This window comes from Danio rerio, chromosome 4 (assembly GCF_052040795.2).
Source record: "Danio rerio strain M-AB ecotype USA chromosome 4, GRCz13ab, whole genome shotgun sequence".
NCBI lineage: Eukaryota > Metazoa > Chordata > Actinopteri > Cypriniformes > Danionidae > Danio > Danio rerio.
In genome coordinates this window covers 75701891-75725820 of record NC_141024.2, presented here as the reverse complement: position 1 = coordinate 75725820, position 23930 = coordinate 75701891, and the positions used below count along the sequence as shown (strand labels likewise).

At 37.3% G+C, this 23930-nt stretch overlaps 2 protein-coding genes across 9 annotated transcripts; both read right to left on the bottom strand.

Annotated features, from left to right (window-relative positions):
* Positions 1-269: 269 nt before the first annotated feature.
* ms4a17a.3 (membrane-spanning 4-domains, subfamily A, member 17A.3) lies at positions 270-10362 on the bottom strand. Of its 6 annotated transcripts, none has more exons than XM_087247618.2 (8): positions 7432-10362; positions 6015-6526; positions 4235-4433; positions 4019-4123; positions 3242-3310; positions 2508-2639; positions 1472-1585; positions 270-924 (listed from the first exon to the last, which is right to left on the bottom strand). In XM_087247618.2, the coding sequence occupies exons 3-8, from the start codon at positions 4406-4408 to the stop codon at positions 781-783; spliced, it is 738 nt and encodes a 245-aa protein (XP_087103744.1). In that variant the 5' UTR covers positions 4409-4433; positions 6015-6526; positions 7432-10362; the 3' UTR covers positions 270-780. The 6 variants fall into 6 exon arrangements, with proteins under 6 accessions (XP_087103744.1, XP_087103746.1, XP_087103745.1 ...); XM_087247620.2 differs by having other exon boundaries at positions 270-867; positions 7432-9256; XM_087247619.1 differs by lacking the exon at positions 7432-10362 and having other exon boundaries at positions 6007-6594.
* Positions 8829-22982, bottom strand: ms4a17a.7 (membrane-spanning 4-domains, subfamily A, member 17A.7). Of its 3 annotated transcripts, XR_015482010.1 has the most exons (8): positions 22934-22974; positions 17506-17637; positions 16733-16828; positions 13217-13285; positions 12227-12358; positions 11479-11592; positions 9453-10901; positions 8829-9370 (listed from the first exon to the last, which is right to left on the bottom strand). XR_015482010.1 is itself a non-coding variant. In NM_001017714.2 (7 exons), the coding sequence occupies exons 2-7, from the start codon at positions 17605-17607 to the stop codon at positions 10758-10760; spliced, it is 657 nt and encodes a 218-aa protein (NP_001017714.2). In that variant the 5' UTR covers positions 17608-17637; positions 22934-22982; the 3' UTR covers positions 10496-10757. The 3 variants fall into 3 exon arrangements, 2 of the variants coding, with proteins under 2 accessions (XP_087102812.1, NP_001017714.2); NM_001017714.2 differs by lacking the exon at positions 8829-9370 and having other exon boundaries at positions 10496-10901; positions 22934-22982; XM_087246686.1 differs by lacking the exon at positions 13217-13285 and having other exon boundaries at positions 8829-10901.
* Positions 22983-23930: the final 948 nt, after the last annotated feature.

The following is a 23930-nucleotide window of genomic DNA, read 5'->3' as shown; positions in this document are numbered from 1 at the left end:
ACAAGAAAGCATGTTTGATTTGGGCTGGAGCAAAACTATGCAGAACACCGGCCCTCCAGGATCATGTTTGCCCATCTAGTGCTATGCAGAGGAATCATAGAACTATTAAATTGTTAAAAACACTTTTGACTCCTTCAATCACACCGGTGTGATCACAATGTTCAGTTGCAGCATGTGGTCAGCTGCTAAACACAAGTCTGCTTTCCTGCGATGACTCGAGTCAGAGAAAGACGCAGGCTTTGCTTGTCATAAATCACAAATCATCGGTATTTACAAACAAATAACTTTTATTTTGAAATACACAGAGGTCATGGCAAAACATAAAGATACGGATGTCGAGCATATCAAATACACAGTGATATCTATGGAGATGATTATAATAATGATTAATTTATTCATTTAGTCGCCAACTTATTTAGCATATGTTTTATGCAGAGCATGCCCTTCCAGCTGCAACCCATCACTGAAAAACATCCATACACACCTTATGCACTACGGCCAATTTTAGCATACTCAATTCACCTATACCACATGTCTTTGGATTTGTGGGGAAAACCCATGCCAACATGGGGAGAACATGCAAACTCCACACAGAAACAGCTGAGGCTGGAACCAGACACCTTCTTGTGAGGGGCAATCGTGCTTCCCACTGCGCCAGCGCGTCACCCCTATAATAGTCCTTTTACACATAACACATAGTCTAATGATATAACATCAGATACACAATGTTCAGGTAACTAGAATCGTCATGCTGCCCCGTTTTTTCATGTTGATTCACATTTATTCGCCTTCAGTGTACGCTGGGGGAGCTTCTGCAGGAGGATGTTGAAAGCATGGTTCTGGGACTTCTTGAGGGCATTGAATGTACTGTTGGGGGATTTCTGCAGGAGGGTGTTGAATTAAAGGGTTGTTGTCCACAGGAATCTGCAGGATAAAATGTACATGGTCAGCTTAAGCTATTAGTTGTTGTTCAACAATTGTTGTCCCATTACAGAGTTGCTCACATTTACAGTACACAATAAAGGTTTTGTGGATTTTTACTTCACATTGCAACAATTTGTGAATTAATGATTTGTGGTTTATGTGTGAATACAGAACAGAGATTGGATGAATTAAACAAAACAAAAAAAAACATGTCATTGGTTTCTGTCTGCTCTGCATGAAATTCAGATGTCAATTCTGTCTTAGGTCACCTAATCGGCTCCTAAGTCATTATATACATGTCGCAGGAGATTGGTTGTTGTTGCTTCAACAGACAATTGTCTTCATGATCTTTAATCAAAATGGTAAAAAGTCTGCAGAAACGTCTGGTTCACATGGACTTTAAGGGTATGAACATTTAAGAGTGAAGAATTACAGACAGATATTGGGTTTGTTGGTTCTTGTGAAACCTCAGAACCTCAAGCTTTAAAAGGCGCTTTATCCTTTACACCTAAATTTATCTGATGGGTTCAGCTGATGTATTTCTCACCTTAGGTTTACAGCAAGAGGTGGCTTTACAGGCAAACGCAGACAGGGAGATGGAGATGAAAACCTCAAGGATGGCGAACACCAGCAACACACCAATGACTCCTAAGAAGAGAGACTGAGAGAACATTCAACATGAGCATAAAAGATAACAACAAAGAGTAGTCAAGAATCTGTAGCCCTTTAGGTATACTGATGAAACTAAGTGATGTTTAAAGGTGCCATAGAATAATGATCTGGACATACCTAGACTTACATTTTCAGTACATGCAAATGGCACACCTTCAACCTCAAACACCCTTGATTCCTCATTGTCATGTAAATCATGCGAGTGTAAAACTAAAACTCTAACTCATTTCCCATTTCCCCAACATTTACTAGAGTGATTACATCAATTATCACCCCCTCTGCCTTTTTCCACACAGCTTGTTATGTTCTATGTGGGGCTCTTATTTTGAAAAAGAGAAAGGCATAATAAAGCTCTCGCTTCCTTTTATCTATTCACTTTATTCTCAGTGTACGAGCGGGCGCGTTCTCTTTGGCTTGAGATTTCCGGCCTTATTTATTTTAAGACATTAAAAACAGCTTGTTTGGCTGCTTGATGTAGCAAACGGACATTTTAGTATTATATTATATTGCTTGTCTGTACAGTCATGCTAACACTTGTTTGTGGAGCAGGTAGTTTGGCAGTTTTCTGCTGTTTATTATTCCTAGTTGTTTCTGCCATAGGCAACTGAATCTGAAGTTCTTAATCACAAAAAACGAGCGCACTTCCACACTGAAGAATAAGGTCAGCTAAAGCAGACTTTTCCATTCAAGGGCCAATTTCTTTGATTGTAAATGGACCTATACAATTATTTATAGGGAAATTTTGCCCGTACCTAAGCCACATACCTTGTAGATATCAGAGAACAATTTAAACAATGTGTCAACACCTTTAATTTCAATATGTGTATCCAGTGTAAATGAACAGTAATACTATAATTATAAAATAAAACATGAATACAAAAATGATATCAATATAAGAGGTGATGACTTACCCAATAATCATTACAATAAGAGCCTGTGCAGTTACTGTGGATGGATCCTAAAGCCAAAAATACTGAAAGCACAAAAATAGCAATGCCCGCAGCTATAGCACTGAAAATGTTCATCACGAGGGAAGCTCTCACCTACAGTAGAGACACAAACAGAAAAATAGCATGTTGTGTTAACACACTGTGGTTAAGCAGATGATAGATTATATGGAAAGTGATCTAAATGAATTGATAAATGAATACAATACAGGATCTAAGCACCAAAGACTCGTGTGTATGAGTAAGTAACTACATGAAAGTCTCTCTGTAGAAAGTCTTATCACTGAACATTTGCTTGTAAATGTGATGAGTTATGATCAACACTGTTTCAGCTCCCGCATCAGGTTATAATACACCACAACTCCACACAGGAGATTAGTGTTGGACAGCACTCTTATCACAATGTTTGCTCATTTAGTCCAGGATATGCTTTATTTTTCGTCTTAGTTAAATGCTGTTATTGAAGCAGTGGTGTGTGTGTTTTAGGTGTGACCACTGCGGGGCGCTGTTGTTATAGATATATACAGTTGTGGTATTTTCACCTGATGTGATGCAGAGGTCAGACAGTTAAATAAAAAGCTTCTTAGTGTTCTGAGAGAAAATAATCCAAGTCTTTATATAAAACTAACAATTTAAAACCAAATTTTACAAGCATCCAGTGTTTAGACCCATGAAAAGAACAAGTGTTGTGTACATACCAAACACAAAGCAGATGGTGAATTAATTTTGTTTTCAGCAGCAATGGAGAGCGAGCCTGCAGTAATGTACTGAGAACAGAGAGAAGAGCAAAACTTACAGCTTATGTTGTAAAATATATATATACAGATATACATGATACTCAACCAGAATGAGCATTTTACTGCCGCATGAACCACTGCCTCAACCAGAGTCCAGACACTAGTCCTGTCTTGTATGTATTGTCATATTGTATATATTGTAATATATTCATATGCCTTAATTAGTGTGAAGGACTGGAAGACTCATAAGGAACATCCATGGAAGAAGAAGCGAAGACAAAGGGGCAAAGATGAGGACAACCATCCGACGTCAATACCGGCCGACGACTGAGAGGAGAAGGTAAGTTTATAAAGAGGTAAGAGTTCATGGGATTAGACGCTTCATCTACACAGTTCATATTTTGATAAGGCTCCTCTCATTTGCTGTCCCAGACTCTGGCATTGCCCCATTACAGTAAGAGGGTCTCCGAATTGCAATCATTTGAAGCTCCAGGAACACTTTTGTGTGCCAAAGTAATGTAAAAGCATCTTTGTTCACCAGTGTCCTCCATATCAGATCAGGGAGTCTGTTTGTGTGTTCAGTGCTGCCTCTAGTGGCAATACGTGATACTTAATAAACATGTGCACAAAGCATTTACATGTTCTTTTAGTGGCTGTGAATGTGACAGTAAGATGTATTCTGGTTGATTACACAATGTAGCTTGTGTTATCTAGGACAACATGTTAATTGTTTCTTACTATCAGAGATCCCCAGATGAAAGTGTTGAGGAAGAAATAATTTCTAAAACCTGAACACACAGATACCAACAACAAGGTCAACACACCGATCATTATCTGGACAGTCTGTGAGGAATAAGAGAGAACAGTGTAAGGATGAGAGTATTTCATGAAGTAAAGCAGAATAACATGCTGTGTGTTAATGTGTGTTATCTGGGTTTAAGGGAGATTTCTCACCCCGAGGGCTTTCGGTTGGCCTCTCAGAAAGAGCTGAATTCCTTGAAGAGGTGAAACTCCTGCTACATGCTGTATGTGAACAGGCACAGAAGAACTGGTCACAGTTGCTGTTTGTGTCAGTGGCTGAAGCTGGATGACAATCGTTGAAGGATTCATGGCTCCGACAGTCGACATTTCAGTTTCAGAGTATCAAATGAACCTGTACAAAATCATAATAAAGCAAAAGAGGATGCCATCATCAGCACGATATAGACACTGGTAAATATTTTGTCTTCAACTTGTGTCTAGCAAACATGAGCTGCAGCATTCAGGAATGTGTTTTTTTTATTTAAAGTGTATCCAGACACAGCTTTAACACCACATTGTTACGGTGCCAGATCTATTTTTGTGGTCAAAGGACTCGATTAAACAAATCATTACATTACAATAAGTTATTTAGCAGATGTTTTTGTCCAAAGTGACTTACAATTAACGAGGCATTCAGCAATTCAGCAACAAGAGGCAATACACACAAGAAGTGCTAATGAAAGTCAAAGCGAAACTGAAACTAAAACATTCAATTAGGCTACTCATTTCATTTTGGTCATGCGGTCAACAATAAGACATTATCAGACAGTGTGAATATTTCCATTTTAACAAAGCAATTGTGTTCTGGCCTTTTGTTTTAGCGGCACAAGCATAGTTGCGGGAATGGTCTCGAATGCAATTTACTGAAATGTTATTCGTCTGCTTGTTTATGTAGTAGATAAATGACCAACAAAATATACATTATTATGGATTCTTAGTTCAGTCGTCTTCTTCAGTCAAAAATCTGGAGATGATTTTTGATGGACGTCCAGAAGTTTGGCCAGAGGAGAAATGGTCGCGCACAACTGAGCCTGGATCAATTGGTGAAATTTATTTGTTGCCACTGGCTTGCATGGTTCGGGACTTGTGGAGCTATGCATCAATGGATTTGCTCTTTAGTATTTGGACTTTCAGCAGTGAAAATTAAACCACAATGAACTAGGCTAAACTTCAACTCTGAAAACTGGACTGACACAGTTTAATAAAGGGACTAGGCTGAAAAGAAAATAAATGAACGAATGAATAATGGACAGGTCTTTCTTCGAAGACTATCATAAAAGACACCACCGGCCCATACATCAGGAAGACCTTTGAAGTATACCACCAATTTTTCCAAGACAAAGACCCAAAGCACACGGCTCCAAGTAAACACATTGCCGTGGAGGGTATAACCTGGGTGAATACTCCAGCACAACCGCCTGATATGAATCCAATTGAGATGAAGAAAGCTAAATCAACTACGAAGACTGACTTAATTGCTGCCATAAGTAAGTTCTGCTTTGAGGAACTGAGGAACAAACAAAACATAAACTCTCCCTAAGCCGGTCAAACCGGTTTTGCACTTTACACCTAGCTGTGAATGAAAATATAGAGAGGGATATAGAGAACGTAGCCTAAAAGTCACTTTGTTAAACTGTAGAGTTGAATTTTCAACATCAAAAGTCATCAGATCAACATCCCATAATGCAATTCACCACCAGAAATCAACCAAAAACACACAAAATACGGAAACTTTTTTAATAAACAGAGGTGTAATGATCACGAGTGTTTAATCAATGGAAAAATCCCAGCTCAAGTTTGAAATGATCAACATCACCTACATTTTAAAAGCCATTCAAGGTCCACTTGTTACCAAATAAAGGAAACACATCCATTATTATTACTTTAGTAAATGCAGACATAATACTTTTAAGTATGTGGCGTACCGTCTTACCAGAAGCAGAATCCCGTCTTCAGCTGTGCTTTGACTTTCTCTTCTGCTGTAACTTTACACCAGCACAGGAGCAGGAAGCAGGAGGAGTTTGCTGCAGAATGGCCCGCAGGTAAAGAGCCTCTTCCTCAAGCTCTCGGTTTGTTTTTTTCTATCTATATATTTGCTCTTTTTTGGGCTCCGAACATTCCTTGCCCGATATAATCCTTGGATAGCATTGTACCCTCACAGGCTTCTTTATTAGGTTGTTGAACCCGTTTTTGCCTTCAGAACTGCCATCTTTCGTAACATATGTAACCCTTTTATTTTATTTTAGCTATGGACTCCAGTAGGGGTGGGCGATAAGGTCTAAAATTAATATCAAGGTATGATAAGCTTTTTTTCTGGTACATTTTGGGAGGAGTAGCCTGTCCTGTCCCTTTAGCATGTGAATAAAGTTGATATTTGTATAATATAATAAGTAAATGGTAGGTAACCTTATCAAAAAGAGACATGGGAGAGTATTTATGCATTCTCTGTAAAGTCAAATCGCGAATTTGGACTTCATACGAATCAATGCATGGAGGAATTAGGCGGAACTAACGAAACTGAAAGTGTTTGGCGGAAGCAATTGGCTGACGGAGCTTGCCGAGGAGATACGGAACTTGCCGAGGAGATACGGGAAGTGCCGAGGAGATACGGGAAGTGCCGAGTGAATGCGGAAAGAAAAAAAAACTCACATGGCAAGTGCATGCATGCAGACGCACTGTGAAAGCTGAAGAACGCGATCGCTGCATTAATAAACTTTCACGATTGCATGCAGAAAGTTTTAAGCTGCAGTGAGTAAGGAAGGGAAGGCACATCAGCACTTGGTCATCTCAGGGACACTGATGGTATGAGAATTGACTTTTTCTAATTACAAGGACTGCCACATGCATTGCCTTATTCGTAATATATGTGCAATATAAAAGACAGCTACTATTTTGTTGCACTGTAGTTCATTATTTTGTGCATTATAATACTTTGTGCACAATATTAAGTTAATCATGCTGTTCATTTATGTAAATAGTTTATGTAAAGTGAAATGCTTGCATTAATATTAAGAAGTATTATTTTAATATGCAAATTAATAATGCTGAGACAAAATTTGTGAAGGAACTGTCTTTATTTATATTACATTGTGTTTGTTTAAGTCAGTATTGCGAATAATGTATATTTTATATATTTTGTTCCTTTTCTAAGGTTATCAACCTATTGCTATCGCTGCTACTGGTATCGCTACTACTGTTCAAGCGCTACAGTATTGTATTATTGGGCAAACTGAAAGTTAAAATACAAAAGCTGAAAAGCCTTGGAGTTGTTCCCTGTGTCCCCTGTTATTGGCTGTAGCTCTTTCGAGTTAGAAGCAGATACTGGTGTGTGTAACCCATAAGAACTCGACATTCTCAACATATCCATTTTGCAAAAATATGTTTTGTACAACAAAACAGAAATTAGCAGTGTATTTACACGAGAACAGTGTAATAATGTGCACTTTTCACAAAAGCTAACTCTCTCTTCATCTGAACTCTGATGAATCTAGACATTCAAGTTCTTTGCCAGGAACACCAGCCTGTTTTCTGGCTTCAGTGATGCCCTGCAGCTTGTTACAATATTGCTCCCTGTGCTGAATGCATGCTCGGAGGGTGAGCCTATGGCTGGGATGCATTGGTATTTTCTTTGACAGACGGCTAATGCGCAGGAAGTGCGAACATTGGAGACGCCACCACTTTAGAGTCACTGACTACGTTTACATGGACATCAGTAAACTAATTACTTGCCTTAATCTAATTAAGACAATAATAAGATTAAGGTTCTAAGGTTAAGGATTTCTTTCATGACCGCTTTTTACATGTTATAGCACATACTTAGATTAACATCATTTCATTACTGCGCTATCCGCATTTCGTCTGGAGTTTCACGTAATTTCAGTTGTATCATTATTACTTTGTCAACTTTAACTGCGGTTTAGCACTTTCACTTTCATTCGGGCATGCCCCCCCCCCCCCCCCCCCCCCCCCCCCCCCCCAATGACAAACGAGATATTGGATGCAATTATGAACTGCTGGAAGAGTGTTGTTTTAATGGAAGTTCATACCAAATGCTGAATAGATATCCTGTCGCAAAATATGGCGAAAAGCCCTATATGACGGTAATAATTCGATTAAGGTGTTGACATGTCTGTAATGCACTTTAATAATGCGACTAAAATCGGCATACTCCACATGTCTTAATTCCATTTCTCTTTAGTTTGATTATGACATTAATCTGATTACATGCTGGACTTGGTCGACTGTTTACATCAGGGGTCACCAATCTTGGTCCTAAAGGACTGGTGTCCCTGCAGGGTTTAGCTCCAACTCTCCTCAACACACCTGCCTGGATGTTTCAAGTACACCTAGTAAGACCTTGATTAGCTTGTTCAGGTGTGTTTGATTAGGGTTGGAGCTATAATCTTTAGGACACCGGACCTCCAGGAACAAGTTTGGTGACCTTTACATGGTCGACTCTTAATCAGAGTATTGTCTTAATTGCATTAAAATCAAATTATTGGTGTCCATGTAAATGTAGTCACTGTCAGCTTTTACCATCAACATGTAGCCATCTAGCTCCATGTCAATGCCCTGCTGTAGTTTCCTCTACGGCGGACTCTGTCTCTCCATCTGGTTCTGACACTCCATTCATCTCTTTTCAGATAAGAAAAGTTTCACTTCTGCCACTTTTTAACAGTTTTGGTTTGGGTTTGTGTCACTTTAAATGCTCAGTATGCCGCCCTTAGTCACAACGCGGAGGCTGAGGTTCCTTTTTCAGATGTTTAATGCACTTATCAACACAAGATGCCGACATCAACACCGTAGAACTGAATAAATGAGTATGATAACAACATCAGACACATTCACATACATAAGAATTAAGCATACAACTAAGTCATTAATGAACAAAACTACATTCACAAATCACTTTGCCTGCTTGTAAACTAAGAGAGAAGGGGTACATCCTTCGATTTCTTGATTATATCACGTATAACTCACAAAAGAAGCGTCCTTAAATCTTGCTGTTACTTTTCTCTTTCACTTTCATGCGAGTGCTCAACCTGGAAGTAGTGTTGTTGCTGGGCAAGATGGGAATGATATTAAAATATGTCCAAAACTGTTAGAATGAAAAACTTTTGCTCAAATAAACCATAGATCAGTAAATAAGTCAACAATAAGCATTTTAAAATGATCAAAAATCGAAAATTAAACTAATCACAAGTTATTGAAGTAAACACGTTTAAAGTACACTAGCGCCATCTAGTGGGAACCAAATTTTACTGCTTTATGACAGCAGTTACACTCAGTCTCGGTCAGAGCTGATCTTCATTTTTTTAGTGTTTGTGGAAAGCAGGCGAGTCAGCCGACCCAATATATGAGCAGGCAGAGCAGGATTCTCGTAACAAACACTAGTGCAATACCGAATTTGGTCTGTCAGTTTCAGGTGTCAGATGAGATGAGTGTGCATCAGGGTCAGTCTTTGCTTCTTTTTGTTATTGTTTCCAGCTGGTCTTATATGTCTGGCAAGAGGGCGTGTGACAAAATAAAAATAACTTTTGTTTCATCCGTTCAATTGAACTGCTCTTAATTGACTGTGAGTTTTCTGATCTCAGCTTGGGGGTTCATTGCACTGTGTCAACCCTTGTTAAATTAGGGAATAAGCCGAAGTAAAATGAGTGAGCTATTCCTTCAAGTGAACTCCATTTTCCTTCTGAGAGAGTCAAGACCATCGCACCCACAGAGCTGATAGTATGGCATTTTCTTGTTCCTAATCATACAAATCATATTTAAACACTCAAATTCTTCCACAATTAAACATTTTCTTAAATGAAGATTGCCAGAAAGTCAGTGGTGACCCTGTCTTGGTCCAGCGGTCAGCCACTAGATATGCTAGTGTAACCCCGCCGGTCCTACACCACCCAACCCGCTCCGGGCTGGGATTGAACCGCCGACCTTCCACATGGGAGTCGTTGCTCTACCAAGGAGGCTTAAGACCATGGCCTCTAGCATCTGTCACTAGAGCACCTTTAGAGGTCAGAGGAGTGAGGTTTACCTGCACAGCACACACTACCTGGTCTCCGTTACACTAGCCTGATAGTGTCTTGGGGTTGAAACTAAACATTGCCTTACACTGGCTCTTCAGGACCAAGTTTCGGCACCCCTGTATTAAGGGTGGTAAGGCCTGTGATTTTCTTTCAGGTTTTTAGGATGTACAGGATTTAAAGCAGTGATTCTCAAAGTGTGGTATATGCACCGCAACAAGTACACAGGCTTCTTCTAGTGGTATGCTGAGAAATCATAGAATTAAAAAAAAAAGTTAAAAACACATTTAACCCTTTGCGTCCTACAATCACACCGGTGTGATCACCGGCTAAACACAATCTGCTTTCCTGGAGTTACTCGTGTTGTGCCAGAGAAAGACACAGGCAGTGCTAGTCATAATAATATTTATCCAATTTATCAGTTTACAAACAAATAGCATTTTAAAAAATATACATATGTAATAGCAAAATACTTAAAAATACTCATGTAAATGCAAAATACACAGCGGTATCTATGGTTGCGACTATAATTATCATTTTACACAATCTTATAGTGTGGTTTATTCAGACCAGATACAGAATGGAAGTAGAATCGCCACAGCATCAAAGCAGCAGAACTGTCACGCTGCCCTGTTTTTCATGTTGATTCACATTTATTTGCCTTCAGTGTACGCTGGGGGAAATCCTGCAGGAGGATGTTGAAAGTATGGTTCAGGGACTTCTTGAGGACATTGAATGTACTGTTGGGGGATTTCTGCAGGAGTGTGTTGAATTAAAATGTTGTTCTCCACAGGAATCTGCAGGATAAAGTGTACATAGTCAGCTTAAGTTATTGGTTGTTGTTAAACAGTTATTGCTCCATTACCCAGTTCCTCACACGTTTACAGCACACATTAAAGGTTTGTGGATTTTTACTTCACAAATCAATAATTCACAAATACAGAACAGAGATTCGATGGATTAAACAAAACAAAAGAAAAACATGTAGTTGGTTTGTGTCTGGTCTGCATGAAATCCAGATTTACAATGTTTTGCTAATTGTTAGTCCTGATAAGAACAATTCTGTCATCATCACAGGCTGATTGGTCACCTAATCGGCTCCGACATCATTAACTACATGGTGAAGGAGATCGGTTGCTGTCGCCTCAACAGACAATTGTCTTCGTAATCTTTAATCAAAATGGTGAAATTATTAAATAAGTCATCATATTTAAATAAAAGTCTGCAGCAACATCTGGTTCACATGGACTTTAAGGGTCTGAACATTTAAGAGTAAAGAATTACAGACAGATATTGGGTTTGCTGGTTCTTGTGAAACCTCAAGCCTTAAAATAGCTAAATTTATCTGATGGGTTCAGCTGATGTATTTCTCACCTTAGGTTTACAGCAGCAGGCGACTTTACAGGCAAACACAGACAGGGAGATGGAGATGCAGAACTCAAGGATGGCGAACACCAGCAACACACCACTGATTCCTATAAAAATAGTCTGAGAGAACATTCAACATGAGCAAACAGGATGACAACAATAACAAAGAGAAGTCAAGAATCTGTAGCCCTTTAGGTATACTGATGAAACTAAGTGATGTTTAAAGGTGCCATAGAACAATGATCTGGACATACCTACACATACATTTTCAGTACATGCAAATGGCATACTTTGAACCTCAAACCCCCTTGATTCCTCATTGTCATGTAAATTATGTAAGTGTAAAACTAAAACACTGACTCTTAGAATCCACTTGGATGCACACTCCATTTCCACAACACTTCCTAGAGACATTACAATCATTAAAACATTATAAAGCTCTCTCTTCCTTTTGTCTATATAATCAGTTAAATCAGACTTTTCTATTCAAGGGCCGATTTCTTTGGTTGTAAATTGACCATTAATTTTTTTTGCATGTACCTATGCCCCATATATATATCAGAGAACAAGTGCATTCTATGGCACCTTTGATTTCAATATTTTAATCCGGTGTAAATGAACAGTAATATCTTGTAAAGACGAGTGCTGATTACGCTAGTTTTTTTTACAAGTGCACCGGTCACACAGTGATCTTACTGTAATTATAAAATAAAACAATACAAAAATTATATCAATATAAAAGTTGATGACTTACTACATCATTATAACAATGAGCATCTCTGCAGCGAGTGACGATGCGTGCAAAAGCCATTGCTTGTGAAAGCACAATAATGGAACTGCCCGCAGCTATAGCGCTGAAAATGTTCATCCCGAGGGAAGCTCTCACCTACAGTAGACACACAGAAATAGAAAGGTTTTGTATCATGTTGTGTTAACACACTGTGGTTAAGCAGATGATAGATTATATGAAAAGTGATCAAAATGAATTGATAAATGAATACAATACAGTATGAGTGTATGAGTAAAGGCCGGCTCACACAGTGGGATTGTTTATAATCCTGAACGATTGTAGCATGTCAGACTGCACGAACATGGTGCTCATGTCACACTGTAAGATCTCAGCTGTCATAAAGTCAGACTGAACGACAATGAAGACGCGCCAAACACGAAAGAAAACGCCCCCGGAGTTTGACGTCATCCACCCGTGACACTTTCACTATCCCGCATTCTGTAGCGGCAGTTTTGCACACGGCGAGTCTCAGTAATAAAACCAGGAAGAAAAAAGCTGTTTTGACATTTCCCCGTGGTCATTTGAATTGTCACATGGATTGCATCATCAGATTCTGAGCTTCTATTGGTTCTTGGATTGACGCTCATCACAGCTGTTGTCACACTGCAGGAAAGTGTCTGAAATCTTCTGACACTGCCAGAACTTCATCAGAGGAAAAATCTGATCACAACGGGCACGAATCGGCTGTCTGTGAACATGTCAAACCAACAATCAAAGATCACAGATTTTAGCCTGGGATTTCAGGAATCTTTTAGGATTTCCCAAATTTGTCTCAGATGACAAAACCGTGGCTGAAATCTCACAGTGTGAGCAGGGCTTTAGTGATTACATGGAAAGTCTGTGTTCAATACTCTATTAGAACAGAAGAAATAATATTTATGCACAAATCCTTACACACCAAATTTTACAAGCACCCAGTGTTTAGATCAGTGTTTTAAAGTGTTCATTACATACCAAACATAAAGCATCTGGCGAATTAATTTTGATTTCAGCAGCAATGGAGAGCGAGCCTGCAATAATGTACTGAGAACAGAGAAAAGAGCAAAACTTAAAGCTTATGTTGGAAAATATATATACAGATATACATGATACTCAACCAGAATGAACAGTTTACTGCCACATGAACCAGACACTAGTCCTGTCCTGTCTTGTATGTTGTGCTCGACTTGAGTTTTCTCAGCTCGATCACTCCTTTCCTGTTGTTGTCTGTGTTCGTCTTTTGTTTAAACGGCATCTTGGCCATGCTCAGGATGCACACTCTCGTCCTGGTGTGTGTCTTGTTCGCAGCATGGTGTTTTCGGTCTCAGAGCTCTGTCTAGTTGGTTTCGGTTGATGCTTGGATCGGTAACATGAATGCGAGTGCATGGTAAGTGTTTAAATTATTGTGTACTCTTTTCATGCATTCTGTCTCGTCTTGGTGTTGTGTAGAGCATGTGGCTCCATGTTTACATGTTGGTCACGTGCTTTAGTGTTGTATTTCATGTGAGCACTCGGTTAATGAGTTCCTTCACTGGCTGTGTGTTCTAGTGCTGTTTTACCTGAGCACACGGCTTGTGTTGTTTCTTTGTGTCATGTGATCTCCTGTCTATTGTCTAGTTCCACACTCCTTGTTATACCATTATACAATAGTTCACACTTAGCTGAAGATTGAGTATAAAGCTTGTTTGGCATGCTGTCCTATGAGACTGAGCTCATAAGATCCTCGAACCTGGGGCTCCTTCACATTTGCAAGGCGAGAGGTGAGTTTGAGCTCAGGTAGATCTCGAGAACTCCCCTGATGTAGTAGCTAATGAACAGATAGGGATTGCTCTTAAAAGAGAACTACTGACCAGAAGCATGTCTGCAGTGCTGATTTGGATTAGTCAATTACATTAAGTTGCATGTTTTTAGACGGTGGGAGAAACCCACGTGAGCACGAGGAGAACGTGTAAACTCCACAGAGAAACATCAGCTGGCTTAGTAAGAACTAGAACAGTGATGTCTTGCTGTGAGGCAACAGTGATAACCACCCATCTAGGAAAGGGGGAGGAGTAAGGGTGGAAGGGGGATTCTTCAAAATGAGGATGGCTGTTATATTGAACTTAGGGCATTTATAGTGGCTTAAGAATCGTCTGATTGGTGAATCTTAAATAAAAAACATGCAGGAACAGCTGCAAGCAATCATGTAATCCTCTCAAAATTAGTTTGTAAATAAACTACACTTAGTTTAGTATGTTCACTTGTTTGTTTGCCAATTATTTCTCCTTTATAGTCTCCTCGGGCCCTATTATACACCCGGCGCAATGTGGCGCAAGGCGCGACGCAATACTTGTTTGCTAGTCTCAGCTTGGCGCAAGAGTGGTTTTGAGGCGTTGCGCTACGCTCTTTAAATAGCAAATGCATCATATGTGCGCCCATAGGCGTTCTGGTCTAAAAATGAAGGCGTTCTGAGGATCCTTGTTGGCGCGTTGCTTTTTTGAGAAACTATAATAGATTTTTCAATAGACCAAAACAAACCCGGTCTAAACTCCGGCGCAGAGTTGCGCCTTGCTTACACACTGCTTAATACACACAAGATGTAGAGCAATACGCAAATATCTTTACACATGAAAAAATAAAATATTAAGGATATATATAGGATATAATAAGAATAGATATAGAATATAAATATAAAGGATTAAAATATTACAAAACATATTATTTTCTAGCCCACATAAATATGAAAAATCACTGCTTTTATGTCTTCTTCATCTCGGGAGGCTTTTTCAGTTCATTCATAACAATTTGCTTTTGTATAATGTTATTATTATTAGCAGTATTATTTATTATATCCATATTTATATTTGTTTTATTAAAAACAAGCTTAGATTTGCCCACCTGTCAGGTTTTAGACCAGCATGTGTTTTAGGATATAACTCAGGTTTTTGAGCACACTTCATTATTATTGTTCATTTATTCGTTTGCTGGAAATTAGAGCTGAATTTAGAAATAGTTTTGAAACGAATATTTGCGCTTAACAAACTAAATTAATTATTTATAGACTAATTGATGTCTGTGCGTAAAGGTTTCTCTATCCAAGAGCGAAAGTGAAAGTAGATAATGTATCTCTCATTCTTGTGTAGTAGATGCTCTGTTTAACTGTTTTCTGTTAAAAAACTGTCAACTGTTTGCTAGTGAAATGCTCAGTTTTTCCACTAACACTTACTTTACGTCCTGTGAATAGCAAATGCGCTTATGGCGCGACGCAAGGCTCTTAAAGAGAGATGAGACTCTGATTGGTTTATTCTCAAAACACACCTATAACTCATTAAGAAAATAAGCTAAACTCTTTTAGACCATGCGCCACGGCGCAAAGCGGATTTCCTCATCCCTAAATTAGCAAATATGCATTATGACACACCCTGAATGCGTTTGTACCCTGCGCTTTCCGTTTTGCGCATGGACCGTCAAAATAGAGCCCGTCATGTCTGCTGTCCGGTGGCAGTTTGTTGTCCTGTTTGAGTCCTCTTATGTCCTGTTCCCTTCCAGTCTACTTTGTCTTTTTAGTTATGTTTTTCCCCCTCGGGGTTGTTTTTGTTGCCTTTCTGTTTTGTTTTTTTAATAATTACTAAAAACTCATTATTGACTGCACTTAAGGCCTTGTCCTTTCCCAACCTCACCTGTGACAAAACCAATGCAAAACGTAAGAGAGTAAAAATAAACATTAAAAACAGCAGAACCAAATCCTATGCAAATGTTTATCCATATCCATTCGAGCTGGGTATACACAACGCCTTTTTTACTTTCACATAAGCCCATATGTAGTTCCCCCATCTGTAAAAGTTGTGTGCAAATTGTTGATGCTCATATGGACTTGTCTTGAACTGTGTGAGAGCAATAGACAAGCTGAGAACAGCAGCTCATGAGTTTTCGATTGGTATGGCCCGCAGCTACAGGTTCTGTGTGAGTAGCCAACACTAGCGAACAGCCCATGTTAATTCCATTAAGGTGATGCTTGGGCTTGCCCATTCAGGCCCAGAGCAGGCTGCCAGTGCTAGGCCTCTGAGAGTTTGGTAAATGGCAAAGCGTTGGCCCACACCAGGCCCACGCCTGCCCTAGATGGGCAGACCCCACTTTAACCTAACAGCTCGATCATCCTCCATAAAGAGTGATGATCCAGAGACATTTAAAGTTATAAACAGAAACAAAAAACACTGTCAAAACTTTCCATTTTACTTTAGTGTTAATCATATGAAGCTCCAGGAACACTTTTGTGTGCCAAAAAAAAGTAAAAATAGTTCACCAATGTCTTCCATATCAGATCAGGGAGTCTGTTTGTGTGTTCAGTGCTGCCTCTAGTGGCAATACGGGATACTTAATAAACATGTGCACAAAGCATTTACATGTTCTTTTAGTGTCTGTAAATGTGACAGTAAGATGTATTCTGGTTGATTACCCACTGTAGCTTGTGTTATGTAGGACAACATGTTAAACTGTATAATTGAATCTTACAATCACAGATGCCCCGTAAGAAACACCACCGGCGGCATATGCAAAAGTCACGATTCCAAGCAGGAAAGTCCACGCACCGATCATTATCTGGACAGCCTGTGAGGAATAAGAGAAAACAGTGTTAGAAGAACAAGAGTATTTCATGAAGTAAAACAGAGTAACATGCTGTGTGTTAATTATAGATGGGTCAATTTGAACGAATCCTCAATATGACTCGGGAACTACGAGTCCTCTCAGGGAGTGATTCGTTCATCCGCGCGTGCGCACATTTGTGCAGATGGTATCATTCATTTTAAGTCTTCATCACATTGAGTTATTCTTCGCGGAAAGACAGAAGCCAATCATATGTGTTTAGAGCCGGAAAAAGAATTAAAACGTTCATCTCTCGACTCCTCGGGTTTGAGTCATTTTTTCACGTGAATAACGAACGACTCTAGACTTGAAAGGTGAACTAATTATCATGGCTCCTATCGACTCAGACAGTGTACATTTGTTAAGATTATATGTGACTGCCAGTGTAACCTGAATGAACCCCTGACATTTGAAGACATGAAGAGGTGAGCTGAGCAAAATGCCATCATAGACAAAACAGCAGGTAAACACTGAATTATTATTTTCTCCTTCTTATAGTATTCCATTTATGACTTAATTGTTCTGTGATCAACCTTTTGGGCTAGTTGTAGATGTGTTTGGAAGCAATTCGTAACATTTTAATATCATTTTGGCAAACTGAACCAAATGAACAAAAATAATTGTCTGGGTTTATTTCTCACCCCGAGGACTTTTGGTTGGCCTTGCAGAAAGAGCTGAATTCCTTGATGAGGGGAAACTCCTGCTGCATGCTGCATGTGAACAGGCACAGAAGAACTGGTCATAGTCGGTGCTGTTTGTGTTGGTTGTTGAACCTGGATGACATGGGTTGAAGGATTCATGGCTTTCAGTTTCAGAGTATAAAATCAACCTGTACAGTCATAATCTAATAAAGCAGAAGAGGATACCATTTGAAATAAGGCTTTGAGGCTTTCTATATTTTATATATGTTAAAATCAAGTTTATATATTAAATTCAAGAGTTCACCCTTAGCTGATGAGTGAAAAATGATGTAAAAGTCACATGAATTCCTGCATACCCGTTCACACTGCGGTCGGATTGCTAAACACATTTGTAAAAGATTTAACACCACATATGAAAGTGGCACGAATCAGAATTGAAAAGATCAGATGCCATGCGGTGTGGGCTGTTCACACGAACACAGATCTGAGACTCATGTGGGCAAAAACATCAGATTCGGGCCACATTGACCTGCAAGTGTGAACGAAGCCTTAAAGTCAACTGTGTTAAACTGTGGAGTTAAATTAACATCAAAAGTCGTCAAAGCAGAGATCAACATCCCACAATGCAAATCAACAAAAAACACACAAAATAAACTGTTCGTTTCACAGTGTAAAACCAGTGCAAAACCTGCAGTTCAAGTGTGCATTGTAGACGCTGCTAATGTGTAGTCTTGTGTTGCCTCTAGCGCAATTTTATGAGGTGTAATGGTCACATACACTGTAATCCCGAATAAGTTGACAAAACTCAAAAAAATTGAGGTAATCAGTTACGTCAATTTTTTTAAGTTATGAAATTATCTATTTTAAGTAAACAGAAACATTAAGTTTTGAGTTTGTTGTACTCATGCAAGACACTTCACCTAACTTAAAATACCCAAGTTACTCAGCTTATACGTTTTAATTGCAATTAACTTAATTGTTTTAATTTTTCCAAACTTTAAATACTTAGTCACCCAGCTCATACATTTTAATACCAATTAACTTAATTGCTTTAATTTCTTTCAACTTTAAATACTTAAATCACCTAGCTCATACATTTTAATAGCAATTAACTTATTTTTAATTATTTATCTCACCTTTACATACTTAGTCACCCAGCTCATACATTTTGATAGCATTTTTTAAAATTAACTTCTCCATCGTCAGTTTCACAAAAAAAGCCATTATTTTAATCTTTAAACCCCATAAATCTGTCAAAATAAATCTGTAATTTAAAACACACAGACAATACCATTTTAGACATTTATTTTTAAAGAAAAAATGTCCAACAGTACTTTCAAATTTGTCTTCTATGCAATTACAAATGTCTTAAAACGATAAAAACTATTAGACATAAAGAGATTGAAAATGAACACTATTCTAAAATTAATAAAAATTACCCACAATGTAAATATGATATCAGACATAAGAGCCTCAAGAAAAAACAACTATAAGTTTGATAAAATTTTATAATACATTAATAAGTGTAAAACTTAGTCTTAAGGCATTCGTTAAAAAAAATAATAAGTGCACATTCTGTGAAGTGACTCGTTTAGTGTAAACTACACAGAAACTGTATATATATATATATATATATATATATATATATATATATATATATATATATATATATATATATATATATATATATCGTTGAAGTCAGAATTATTCGCCCCCATTTATTTTTTCCCCCAAAATCTGTTTAACGGAGAGCAGATTTTTTATATATATATATATATATATATATATATATATATATATATATATATATATATATATATATATATATATATTCAGTCTTGGTTGAGCTATGATTCTGTCATTTACTTATTCCAAAGCTGTTTGAGTTTCTTTTTTCTGTTGAACACTTAAAAGGTTATTTTTGACCAAAAAAAAAAAAAAAAAAAAAGCTGAGACCTGTAACCACCGATTTCCACAGTATTTGTTTTCCTATTAGAAAGTCAGTGGTTACAGGTTGTCAGCTTTACTTAACTTTTGTGTTCAACAGAAGCAAGAAATTCAAGCAGGTTTGGGACAAGTGAAGAGTTAGTAAATGACAGAATTTTACATTTGGACAAACTATCCCTATATATAATAAAATGCATACTTACCAATTAAAGGTAAATAAATGTTTTGAAGTTACTAGCCCAGAGACAGTCTTTATTAAGAAAAAAAAAAAAAGCTCTACATTAACTCATTCTTTAAGGTTTCCATGCTACGAGACTTTTTATTTTCCATCATCCATGCCAAGCAAAACTTTTTGCACAAGTTCAAAGTCCTTTACTATATATTATGTGAAGAGCATACATTAATCCATACAAGACAAGAAAGGTCTGGAAGTGTGCTGTGGGTGGTGTCCAATTCATTCTTCAGGACAACAGAGACCCTCAGTGAATGCAGGGCCAATAAAGCATCTTCAGTCAGCAGGATTATCAATCTAAAAATATAATTCAAGGATATTAATGTAAGGACAGTATCAAAATGACTGAGCCAATATTATATGATTCATCAACTATTCGTGATTACAAATATGTTATTAAGTAAAAGTTTTCAAAACTTTCATCTTTTCATTAAACATGCCTAATTGTGAAAAGAATGAATGAAGTCTTACCAGGGTGTTCCTAAAGAATCTTAAGTCACGCTCACGCAGCAAGACCAAAAGACCTCTGATAACAGTAGTCCGTCATGAACTGACATCATGCAGTTCCTGGAAATCAAGAATCAATTTTTTTAAAATTAAAATAAAAATAAAAAAATTCAAATTATATTTTAATGTATACTTTAACACGTGACCCCAAACATACCTGCTCATCATAAACCTTTAAAAGATTAGCCAGGGTATCTGCTGTCTTGCCAGTTTTGGATGCTGTTTGCCTTAAAATTGTCATCAAATGAAATAGGTGGTGGTCCAGTTGTGCAAAGAATTTGTGGGGAAAATTCTCATTTGTAACATGTTGGTACTCTGCAAACAGCAAAAAGAAACAAGAGAGAATTTCATAAAACAAACCCACACCACAAAATATACAATTCTAGAAAAAATGTATTAATATTATTATTATGTTTCATTTACTTATCTATTTTTTACCTCAGATGAAAATCAGGTGTTGATCAGATGTTGAAAGCAGGATCTTCATGTTGTAAACTGAACTCAAGCTCTAGCTGAAGTTTCACTTTCCTTGCTGCAAAAGTATCATTGATAAATACACTGTAATATTTATTTTATCTGGATATGCCAGGCATAGTAGTTCAAAATAAATATTTTACCCACCTTTCACATGCCTCCATTTAAGAACCTATCTGTAGTCAGCAACACCTGTCCTTCAATTCTGTATGTACACAAAGTCACAGTGTCATTTAGCTGAGAGTGGAAGTAGTACAATTGCATGATGTCTAACGTTAACCTCCAAAATGGTTAGCAATAGAGCTGATTATCATGTTAGTTGCTTTAATTCGATGAACACAGATTTAAACAGTATTGAAATTTCTAAAACAGAATAGGACGACAAAGAAATTTAAGGCCTGATTTTAAAAGCTAGAAATAACAAAACGTACCTTATTGTCTAATGATGTAAAAATATATACTAAAATATTTATATTTTTAAGATATAAATATATTTTAAGCTACAAAATTTGCACATCAGAAAACTATGTCTTGTTTACCACGTCTTGAATATTTTGTTTTGTTATTATTTTATTTAATAACATAATTTTGTATTAATGTGTTATAGATATGCATACTTTGTTTTTTAGGCTGTTTATATTCTCTCCAGAGTAAACATTTTAAAAAATAGATTGAAAAAAAAAAAACTTTTATCATACCTTTAAAATACATTTGACCTAAATGACATTTAAACTCATTTAACTGATCGCATTAATCAGGTAATCATTGATATGCAGAGATGTCGTCTTAAGCGCGAGGAAATATTAAGTGTTGATCAGTGCTGGTGATTGAGGTAAAGTTAGTTTTATATTTACACATTCAGACTTTCTCCTTAATAATATAATTTCAGAAAGGTAATTTTTGCATATTCTTAATGGTGAAATCATATTAGCAGCCAATGACTTTCAAAGTACAACATAGTTCAGTCAAAAAAAAATAGTGCATTTAGTGTAATATTGTTTTCATGTCATACTTGCATGTGATTTCAGAACGAATAGACAAAGTACCATGGTAAACAATTTATGGAGCGAGTCACAAGTTGTTACTAAATGAATGTATGAATATAAAACCAACTTTACCTCAATGTGGTAGTGTAAATTGAAGCTCTGCTCTGTACCTGCTCAGGTGAGGAGCGCAGCTTAAATGTTCTCCGTCAGGCTATCCTCATACATGGATCAGCAAGCAACAAGCTGCGTGTGACAGAGTTAAGTTTTGAGACTACGCGTCATCAGAAAATACCGTTTAGTGTTTAGGCGGAGATCATTTGAGTTATGATTAACGTTACGTTTCTTGCGCCTTTCGTTTCCGAAGTGCCTACAGATCGCGAAGATAATACCACATTCACATACTGGATGGAGTTCAGCGCAGCGCCATGACATGCGGTTGTGAGAGCGCGCGTCTCCATGACAACTTCAGCACAGGCTGAGAAAAGGCATACTCGCGCCAAGATTTAAATTTTTTTGAAAAATGTAATCTGCCGATTTTAAATATTTTTGTCTTTATCACACTCTGTTAAAATTCAGAGTTAACACATTACAACTAACGCTAACGTTGCACTGATTCTAACTTTTTAAACAGTAATGTTAACGTTAGTTAGCAACAAGTGAGGCTAAACATGTTTTCTGTAATGTACGACATGTAAACGCACCCTGATTAACTCTACATTACATTGAACTGTTACTGTGATTATATTAATTAAAACATACATTTAATATTTCTTGGATTTGTAAATATTTTACTTACTGTAGTGTGAAGCGATGCCGATCCGCCATCTTGAAAAAAACGAATGAAGCATGAGCACGTACGTGAACCTGGATGACGTCAGACGCAAAATCACTAGGCTGACAGATTTTGAGTTAATGAAACTTTAAAGAGACATTTTGTATAGATTAAACCCAGCAGAATTGTTCACTTTACTTGAAAGATTAAATTTTTTCAAACTCAAAAATAAGAAAAAGTTCTAAATACTCATCAAGGTTAATTAAGATAAACGAATTTTAATGATTTAAGTTAATAGAACTCAATTCAATTAATTAGTTACAGCATTAGGGTTTACAGTGTATGTAAACAATAGAAAAAACACAGCTCAAGTTTAAAATGATCAACATCACCTACATTTAAAAAAGCCAAACAAGGTCCACTTGTTACAAGTAAAGGAAACATATTCATTATTACTTTAGAAAACGCCAACATAATAAGTACTTTTAAGCATGTAAGGTATTGTCTTACCAGATGTAGAATCCTGTTTCCAGCTGTGCTTTCAGACTTCTGACGTTACACAAGCACAATGATGCCCAGAAAAAGGAGAAGGCAGGAGGAGCTCGTGTAATTATGCTGCTTGCCACAGCTGGCCGCAGTCTTGTGGGTTAACAAAGCAAACAGCGAAACACAAGAAAAGAGAAATTTGTTATATGCAAATTACATGATTACACTGGATTTAACAAACAGTGGAGGGAGAAATGATTAGCCCTCCTGAGCAATATTTATTCTTAAATTTAGATTAAATCGATACTTAACAGATTCAGGAATTCACAGTATTTTTATTTTCTTCTGGAGAAAGTCTTTTTGTTTAATTTTAGCAGGAATAAAAGCAGTTTTAATTGTTTTTATTTAATTTTAAGGTCAATAGTAATAGCCCCCTTTAAGCAATGTTTTTTCGGTCACACTTTACAATAAGGTTCATTAGTTAATGTTAATTAATGGATTTACTAACATGAACAAACAATGAACAATGCATCTACTACTGTATTTGTTCATGTTAGTTAACGTTAGTTAATGAAAATACAGTTGTTCATTGTTAGTTCATGTTAACTCATGGTGCATTAACTAATGTTAACAAGCATGGACTTGGATGTAAATAATGCATTAGTAAATGTTCAATTAGGATTAATAAATGCTGTACATGTGTTGTTTATGATTAGTTCATGTTAGTAAATGCATTAACTAACGAACCTTATTGTAAAGTGTTACCGCTTTTTCTTTGATTGTCTACAGAACAAACCACTAATATACAGTGACTTGTCTAATTACCCTAACTTTAACAGGACATTAACAGAAGGGCGAACAATTCTGACTTCATGTGTAAAATCTCATATTCGCCACATATAATTCAAAGTATTGCAAAATAAAGCTTTTATAGAAGGGATTTATACGCAGGATTGTGTGGATTGCAGTGACACAGCGCATGCTCGAGTGACATCACTGTCGCTGTTACGCTAGCCTCGCT

Excerpts from the sequence above, each read along its gene's own strand:
- ms4a17a.7 (NM_001017714.2), bottom strand. The coding sequence starts at position 17,607 with ATGACCAGTTCTTCTGTGCCTGTTCACATGCAGCATGCAGCAGGAGTT. Across the intron at positions 16,829-17,505 it reads GCCAACCAAAAGTCCTCGGG|GCTGTCCAGATAATGATCGG; the intron begins GTGAGAAATAAA and ends TATTCCTCACAG. Across the intron at positions 12,359-13,216 it reads CGCCAGATGCTTTATGTTTG|GTGAGAGCTTCCCTCGGGAT; the intron begins GTATGTAATGAA and ends TGTCTACTGTAG.
- ms4a17a.3 (XM_087247618.2), bottom strand. The coding sequence starts at position 4,408 with ATGTCGACTGTCGGAGCCATGAATCCTTCAACGATTGTCATCCAGCTT. Across the intron at positions 4,124-4,234 it reads GCCAACCGAAAGCCCTCGGG|ACTGTCCAGATAATGATCGG; the intron begins GTGAGAAATCTC and ends TATTCCTCACAG. Across the intron at positions 925-1,471 it reads CCTCTTGCTGTAAACCTAAG|ATTCCTGTGGACAACAACCC; the intron begins GTGAGAAATACA and ends TTTATCCTGCAG.